Source organism: Vitis vinifera, chromosome 7, assembly GCF_030704535.1.
Source record: "Vitis vinifera cultivar Pinot Noir 40024 chromosome 7, ASM3070453v1".
Taxonomy (NCBI): Eukaryota; Viridiplantae; Streptophyta; class Magnoliopsida; order Vitales; family Vitaceae; genus Vitis; species Vitis vinifera.
This window is the reverse complement of record NC_081811.1, coordinates 8275550-8284317: the sequence shown is the minus strand read 5'-3', so window position 1 is coordinate 8284317 and position 8768 is coordinate 8275550. Positions and strand designations below refer to the sequence as shown.

The 8768-nt window shown below is 38.3% G+C and overlaps 2 protein-coding genes across 2 annotated transcripts; one reads left to right on the top strand and one right to left on the bottom strand.

Moving 5' to 3' along the window:
- The first annotated feature begins 2683 nt into the window (after nt 1-2683).
- On the top strand, nt 2684-4549 carry LOC100853137 (mitogen-activated protein kinase kinase kinase 20). Its single transcript, XM_059737692.1, has 3 exons — nt 2684-3377; nt 3438-3693; nt 4477-4549. The coding sequence occupies exons 1-3, from the start codon at nt 2684-2686 to the stop codon at nt 4547-4549; spliced, it is 1023 nt and encodes a 340-aa protein (XP_059593675.1).
- Nucleotides 4040-8352, bottom strand: LOC100261770 (ABC transporter C family member 5). The gene is made up of 5 exons (XM_019220862.2): nt 8117-8352; nt 6413-6718; nt 6188-6251; nt 5837-6076; nt 4040-4721 (listed from the first exon to the last, which is right to left on the bottom strand). The coding sequence occupies exons 2-5, from the start codon at nt 6587-6589 to the stop codon at nt 4609-4611; spliced, it is 594 nt and encodes a 197-aa protein (XP_019076407.1). The 5' UTR covers nt 6590-6718; nt 8117-8352; the 3' UTR covers nt 4040-4608.
- Nucleotides 8353-8768: the final 416 nt, after the last annotated feature.

The window sequence follows — 8768 nt, the reverse complement described above, 5'->3', positions numbered from 1 at the left end:
CAGACCAATGAACAATGAAAAAGAAGAAACCAATGCAAAGGGAGAATGAGCTTGCCAATATCAAGAAGAGGCGTTCGCTAACAGAAACAAGGCTCGCTTGAGGCAGACCTGAGAAAAATTGTGAAACCGTAGGAAAAGGTGTAGCGACCGAAGTTGTAGCAGAACAAATGCAGAAGACTGGAAGAGGAAGAAGAAGCTCCAAAAGCAATAATGTCAAAAAAATTAGCCCAGAAGGTCTGAAGTCCCCTATTTATAGGAGATTGAACCCCTAGGGATCCCAAAAAACAAGCCGCTTGGAAGCGCACTCCACAACGTGCTGCCTAATAGGTGACCTCGGTGAAAGCGACCCTCATTGAAAACCCCAAGCGACACGTGTCTCGCAAAGATTGGGGTGATTAGAAAATATACATAACCTGTCCACCTCTGTTCGGACATAGGTACATTGATTAAAGAGGGCATTGTGGGGACACCCTCTCCACGTGTCACTTCCTTTCTACACTACTCGGGTAGTGCCACAACGTCCGGAGGCTTCCATTTGGACCTCAAGGACGTATGGCAAATGGCATCGGACCCCCTAAGCGGACGACTCCTTCCGGCCAGCCTTCAAGGCCCTCCTTGCTACATGTAATCATTTACATCTGACATGGAAATGGCTGATGGGATCTTTCCCGATCCTCATGTCCATGTCAATTGATTATCACTCATTGCCTCATACCTTAAGCAAGTTGAAATGACGGGCAATTGCATCATGACACAACTTCTGACGACACCTGCCAACCGCCTAAAACTGTAATGATTGCCTTGCCACCTACAGGGCAGCCATCATTATAGAGAAGGTCAAAGTGCCTATTCAGCACAATAGTGGTTTTCTCTTTAGCACTATAAAAAGCACTCATGAAACATAACTTAGGTACGCGCGAAGCTGGCCTATTCATTCTCCCCTTGAAATGGTCTAATCTACCTGTGTCTAACTTAAGCTTCGGAGGGGCTTGCCCGAACCACCTGTCCGGACATCCTTTGTGTGGGGAAGAACTCACCCAATTCCTCATTGTTAGGTAGAAGCTTTGAGAGGCACAACATAAAGAGGATCTGACCTCAGTTGACCTCGCATCAACAATGGAGACTTCCATATACAGTGTCTTCACTAAGGCCTTCATCAGCGTGACCGCCTCCATGAACATCACTAGAGTGGCAATAGTGGCACCATTCAACATCTACTTCAACTCAAAGAATGTGTATAGCACACGGGGTAAGGCAGTTGTTCCTACCATCGATCTTGTTCTGCAAAACAACAACGTGGTCTGGAGAATTTTCGGAGCGAATTCAATGGTGATGTGTTGTGCCTTGGATTTGTTGATAGAGGAGAAAACCCCAAAACTTCAATTGTTATTGGAGGGTACCAGTTGGAGGATAACCTTCTACAATTTGATTTGGTTGCATCAAGACTTAGGTTCAGCTCCTCTCTTATCTTTAGCCAAACCACATGCTCCAACTTCAACTTCACATCCAATTAAACCCTTAAGATGATCTTCACCTAGGTTTAAGAGTATGAATAAGGAAGAAGCCATGAGGCCTTGAAACCATCACTTTGTTTTGGAATGTGGTAATCCTATTTGAGAAGAAATGTTCCCAACAGAAGAAGATGTTAATGGAAAGTGAAGTTTTGGGAAAGAGATGGGTGTTTAATTTATTCCATAGTTTTGTTTAATGAACTTTGAAAGTTGTTAAGTCATAAGTCTAAAAAAATTATTAATTTAATTCTATTGAGTTGATTATATATTTTTAAATTGTTTGTGTAATGTTTGGTTTACAAAAATTGTAAAGCGAGAGAAATAAGATAAATAAAAAAAATAGGAGAAAAGAAATATAAAAATAAAAAATAAATTTAAAGTTAATAAATTATTTTTATATGTTATTTTAAATTTATTTAATTTATTTTAATTCTTTTATATAAATATTAAATAATATAAAATTTGTATAAATTTATAACTAATTTTTAATTATATTTCACTTTTTTTTTTATAATAATATCAAATATAAAAAAAATCATTTTTTTAAATATTTTTTTTCTTAAAAATCAAATATAATTAAATTTTTATATAGAAAAATTAAAATAAATAAATAAATTTTAAAGTTATATATAAAATATAATTTATCGAATTTAAATTATTTTTTCTTTGGCTCCACAAAATATTAAAAATGAAAAACAATTGATGTAAGTTTAATAAATTTTTAAATTTTATTGACCCAAAAATTTAAATCTTTTTAGAGAAATCTAAAAATTAATTCGAGATAATCAAGGTTGTTGATGAAGGCTTTGAGATAATGAAACTCTGTTTGGAGTTGAAACAGAGCTGGATTTAGAAGTTAGGCTTGAGCCCGCGTTTGTGTGACCGTTGGAAATCCCGCGTGTGACCGTTGGAAATCCCGCGTGTGACCGTTAGGGATTTGAAAATCCCGCGTGTGACCGTTAGGGATTTGAAAATCCCGCGTGTGACCGTTAGGGATTTGAAAATCCCGCGTTGTGTGACCGTTAGGGCTTTGAAAATCCCGCCTTTTTCAGGTTAGAAAGAGCATTTGGGATTTCAATTTATTAACAGCTGGATCTTCCAAGAACCCTATAAACCCAAGACTTCCCTCTGCTTTCGGAAAAAGTACTTCATCTGCGATCACGGAGATAAACATGGGGATGGCGAAAAGACGTAGGGATGAGGATGACGACAATTACGAATGGATGATCAGAAGATGCTTTCCATTCAATTTTGCGAGGAGGATCTTCTTTCATGGAGGAGGCCTGGACAATTCTGATGGTCTGACTTGGATTCGAAGCCACAAGCTGGGCCAAGGAAGCTTTGCGTCTGTATACTCTGCAAAATTGATATCAAAATCACCGGTTCTTTTCATTGATGATAATGGCGGCAGTTGCATCATGCCCTCTGAATTGGCGGTGAAATCAGCGGAAACCTCCAAAGCGTCATCCCTCCGCAGAGAAATGGAGACTCTTGGTGTTCTGAATTCCAGTTCGTATGTGGTGCGCTGTTATGGGGATGAAATCACAAGGTCGGGTGACGGAAAACTCTACTACAATCTATTGCTGGAGAAGTGTTGTGGGGGTAGTTTGGGTAGTCGGATCAGGAATTCTGGTGGGGTTGGATTGCCGGAGAATGAGGTGAGGTGCTATACTCGGGATATAGTTCGAGGACTCTGTTATATTCACGGCCATGGTTATGTCCACTGCGACATAAAACCCGATAATATTCTACTAGCGCCGACTTGTTGCAATGGTTTCAGAGCAAAGATTGGTGATTTTGGGTTGGCCAAGGAAGCCTATTATGACCCTGCGGATGAGGATGATGAGGGATGCAGTGGGGTGAGAGGTACTTTCCGATACATGTCCCCTGAATTATTGACACATAACATGCAGTGTTGGCTTTCAGATATATGGGCCCTTGGGTGTGTGGTGATAGAAATGATGACTGGGAAGCTGGTCTGGAGTTGTGAACAATTTGAAGTGTCCGACATGAGAGATCTTTTGAGGCGGATAGCTTACAGCCCTGAACTCCCAGCATTTCCAAGCAACATTTCAGAGCAAGGGAGGCATTTCTTGGAAAGTTGTCTTCATAGGGACATTGACGAGAGGTGGTCAGCCCTTATGCTATTGCGGCACCCTTTTCTATCAGAGGATGGCCAGAGGTCTGTAAGCAACCTCTTAATGGAATAAGGCGGGTCAGAACATCAAGTTTCAAGTTTTAAAGGGCAAAGAAGTGTATACTATGTACAGGGCAAGGCTGAAGGCAGTGGGTTAAGGCGGGTTTTCTTTTCCTCTGAATGGAATAAGGTCTGATGAGGACTCCTATCAAGCCAAAAGGAGGAGAAAGCTTGGGCAAGGAAATATGAGAGCATGGAGTGTATTAGTTTAGGGGACCGAATGGTCAGATGCTTTATTCAATTGTACATTTTTGTAAAAACCATCATACAATACATTATTGTTGTAACATGTGATATGAATGAAAGTAGCAAAGTTCCAAGGTCATACATGTGTGTATCGAATTCTTACCATGATTGATGAGAATGATTTTCAAGACTTTAATAGGTTGGCCATGATTTAAGTAAGGGCAGAGAGAGTAAGAATGCAAGAAGAACAAGGGCTGGAATTTGAACCATGCAGAATTGCTTACATAATTTCTGCAGTTGAAACAGGGGAATACACATTTGACTCTCTAATTAATGCTCTACAAGTAAAACTAATGAAGCAAGAACCTAGTTTTATTGCACATTCTCGAAACAAATGGGCCGCATTTCTTACTATTCACCTAATTATTACCAACCTCTCCCAACCCTCACTTATTTTCTCTATGAAGGCATATGCCAACCATGCATGAATCCTCCAGTCCTGCTTTAAAAGTGGCTAATAATTATCTCTTCAGCACTTAAACCAAATTGTTTTCCTCTTCTTGGCCTGTGGTTGCCTTTTAGTCTCCCATCTCTTTTCCAGAAGCTGAAGCTGCCGCTGCCGCTGCCGCCACCACAAGAAGAGCAGTATTCTTAGAGTAGTTGTATGTTCTTGTTGCTTTTATAACTGCAAGGTTTTGAGGCACAACATCTAATTCAAGAATCTGGGATGCCACTTGACCTGGATGAGTACTTGGTGACCAACTTCAGGAACATGGATGATTTGTCCTCTAATAGTCGTGCTGGCGTATCAAACTCTGCAGCTCGACCTGCCAAGTTTCCCAAAATCAAGTTCCATTAGCACTCACATGGAGAGTCTGTCCACCAACATAAATGGCAGAGTACTTCAAATGACCTTTTATACACCATAAAATGCTCAGAAGTTGATTTAGCAGATCTCAAGTTTCATCATTTAATCCCAAATTCTCTTGAATATATCATGGATTTTCTTTTTCAAACATTGAAACTCAAGCAGCAATACAAAACAGAAGCAGAGGCAACTCTGATTTTCAAGAGTACAGCAAAAAAAGCAATGAAACAAGAAGGGTATGCAACAAACTAACAGTGGAATATAAATGATTAAAAAAAAAAAAACAAACACAACCATGAAATCCCCAATGTTGTATCTTGTTTCCAAGGGAGAGAATGGATGAAAAACAAGATGCAGAACCCTGTAGCGAGCATTACAACCTAAATTAGTTACCAAGATTTCAATTTTCCTTTTATTATGATTCGTCTTCTCTGCTGAAGATTGCAGCCATGAAGAACTATTTCCTTTTTCTTTGTTTTTTTTTTTTTCGGTTTAATTTTTCTGACAACTAGGAAAAAATTTTACCCCCATATTGGTGCTGTATAAAGCTTCATTGATGGCACAAAAGGGACTCCCATGACTTTGAAAGACATAAAACTAGTTCCAAAAATTGGACCCTTCACCAATGCATCTGTCAATTCAAGTTCCCTAAAGACAACAATATAAATATTCTCATCTTCTCCTAGTCTAATTAAAATACCGGTGAATGACGAAGGAACTGTTTCCAACTATACCTAATGCCATCGATAAGTTCAGAACATGATCATACAATAATCTCAAAATTGCAAAATAAAAGGATAGTCAAGATTGTAATGATCTTAAAATCTTTCCAACCATGTGGTTTAGGTTGAAATTGTTGAATCCTACCTCAGTAGCCCAACAACATTCTCAATAGAACCATTAATCAGTTTTAAAAACATCTTGCAATCAAAATGGAAGCTTAAAATTTTAGAAATCTGGTTCAGACATATAACTTTGCCTACCATCACTTCAAAACTATTAGCTACTAATTATCTTTTGCACTGGCACAAAATTTTATCTGTTGAATTAAAGAAGTGGGATAATGGCAAATACCATCACTGAGGACCAGAGCAAGATCGCTATCGATAATGGTTGGGATCCGATGCGCAATAGTGCATACAGTGCAGTTCTGGAATTCAGTTCGGATAATCTTCTGGATAAGATTATCTGTGGCTGTATCAATTGAAGCAGTCGCTTCATCAAGCACCAAAATTGTTGCCTGTTTAAGCAAAGCCTGGCCCAGGGAAACCAGTTGCCTTTGCCCAACACTCCAATTATCTCCATTCTCGAGCACTGTCAATTTCACATACAACACAACTGACTAATTAGCTACAAACAACCTCAAAAAGCTTCTACAAACATTGTTGATGGTAGGCAAAGTTGATGTTCAAAATGTGTATGTACCTGGCGTATCAAGCTTTTGCTCTTTTTGGCGGATTACATCCCCAAGCTGAGACTTATCAAGTGCCTGTACCACATCAAGACAAAGTATTTAGTGGGAGCATTTTGTTATTGTGGGCATATTAACAAATTCAGGACCTTTGGAACAATTATATATCAAGGAATAAGACAAAAAAAAAAAAAAAAAAGTGAAATGGCTTGGTAGCCAATGGTTAATGGCAATTTTACCTGCCAAATTTCCTGGTCTGAGAGCTCTTCAAGGGGATCAAGATTGCCTCTAATTGTCCCTTCAAGCAAGGTAGGATCTTGAGGTATTATACTCAGACGGCTATGAATGTCATGAAGGCCAATTGTTGAAATATCAATGTTGACAATTATGATCTTCCCACCTGCTGGTTCAATCATTCGGAATAGCGCCTGGATCAAAGTCGATTTACCACTTCCAGTACGCCCAACAATTCCAATTTTATTACCACCAGGAAATTTGAAGGTTACACTATGAAGCACAACAGGAAGACTTTCCTTGTAGCGGACCTATAAGAACAGATTAATCAGCAGGAAATTCTGTGAACAAATTTGCATTGACTGAACTTTTCACTCCAACTATAAGAAAAAATTGTTAAGCTATAAAATATTCTTTCTATTAGGTTTTAATCCTAAATAAATAAATATTGCAACCAGAAACCAACTTTTTTTTTTATCCTAAAAAATTCTGGCAACCTGAATCCAGCTTATTCCATTTCTCTCTTTAATTGACCAAATTTTGAATTATAACTGATTAATAAAAAAATAAAAAATAATTACTAGAAGAAAGAAAGAAAATATGGGGGTGCTGATGTCTAAATGATGAAGAAAATATGGGGGTGCTGATGGCTAAATGATGAAGAAACAACTGAAAGTGTGAAAGGAATGAACGATGCGAGTTTAGGTATGCCATCCAGACCTGCCTCAAGTGGCAAGGGTTTGGGGAGGGGATATGGGGGGGTTCCAAGTTTGGGTCTTGGCACGACCATAAAAAAAAAAGGTTATGCAAGTATGGTCTATACTACTACAAGACTTGTTGCTTCTGAATGGTAATGACACCATAACTTAATAGGCCTGAGAAGCACTCAACTTAGTTCAACATGTGTATGGAGCACATTGTGACACTTTTTTTTTATAACCAATGATATTATAAGTTCCATCAATTCAAGAACTACGCATTACTAAGCTTGGTGACTCAAGGTTTGGGATTTTAGGATAAGCCTTATATAAGATGTCAAGGATTCCAAAGTTAAAGTTGCAGTGCTGCTATCTCACTTGCATAGCACTTCACATTGCAATTGTGTCCCTTAAAAATAGTCAGTTGTGTTAGAACTAGGCTGAGTTCTCACATATGGAAAGCCTGATAATTAAATATTTTATATTCCAATGTGTCATAATCTTATTCAAAAAACAGTAAAAATAAAGATGAAAAATCTCATGAAGAGGAAAAGTGCTTTTAGTAGAATTGTTTCTCTAAAAGCGTTTTTTGAAAGAATCACCTATCAAGTGCTCCCCAGGAAGCACCACAAGTGATTTTTAACATTTTAAAAGTGCTTTCTAAATTTTTCCATACACTTTTTAAGCTGGAATTGTTTTCTAAAAGTACTGTCAAATGGACTCTAAATAATAATAGCTACTTGAACCAAGAAGCTAACTTAACTAGGTGACTCATGAATGATGAATGGTCAACTCTGACATACTAAGAACATATTTGGGCACCTTTTGAATGCATGAAAACTCGAACTGTAGCAGGGCTTAAGGAAACTTACAAACACATGCATGCACACCCACCATATAAAAACAAACAGCTGCACTTGGCGCCAAGCCACCAAGTATAAATAGATATGGCACCTTGTCAAGAAGCAGAATGAATGCATACAGGAGGTAAGATGAAACTGCAGAACATACCTTTAGATCAATCAGTTCAATTGTTCCATTCTCTGGCCACGAGGATGGAGGGTGAGAGTTCTCAATGATCGGTGGAGCTTCTCCTGGGATTTGGCTGTATTGGTGAATCTTTCAATGGAAATAATTTTGTTTTCAAGCTTGCAGAAACTAAGTATCCACCGTGATAGTCGAGCATTCAAATTAAGGCCATAAGTAACAGCAAGGCCTGCCATGCCTGTAAAGAACCAGCAGCCACTATTAGCAATAGTATACCAACATATTTTAAGAGGGTATGATCAGTCAACAGAAAACTTACATGATTCAGTATACGTCCAGCTGGAGTAGAGTCAAAGAAAGACATTGGTGCTCGAAACACACTTCTAAGCATCTTTACAAACAATTTCTGCACAGCTTCTAGACCAAATGTGGCAACCAGAACATACATGTGCTTTATTCAATTGTACATTTTTGGAAAAACCATCATACAATACATCATTGTTCTAACATGTGATATGAATGAAAGTAGCAAAGTTCCAAGGTCATACATGTGTGTATCGAATTCTTACCATGATTGATGAGAATGATTTTCAAGAGTTTAAAGATTCATACATGGAAGTACAAAGACTTTAATAGGTTGGCCATGATTTAAGTAAGGGCAGAGAGAGTAAGAATG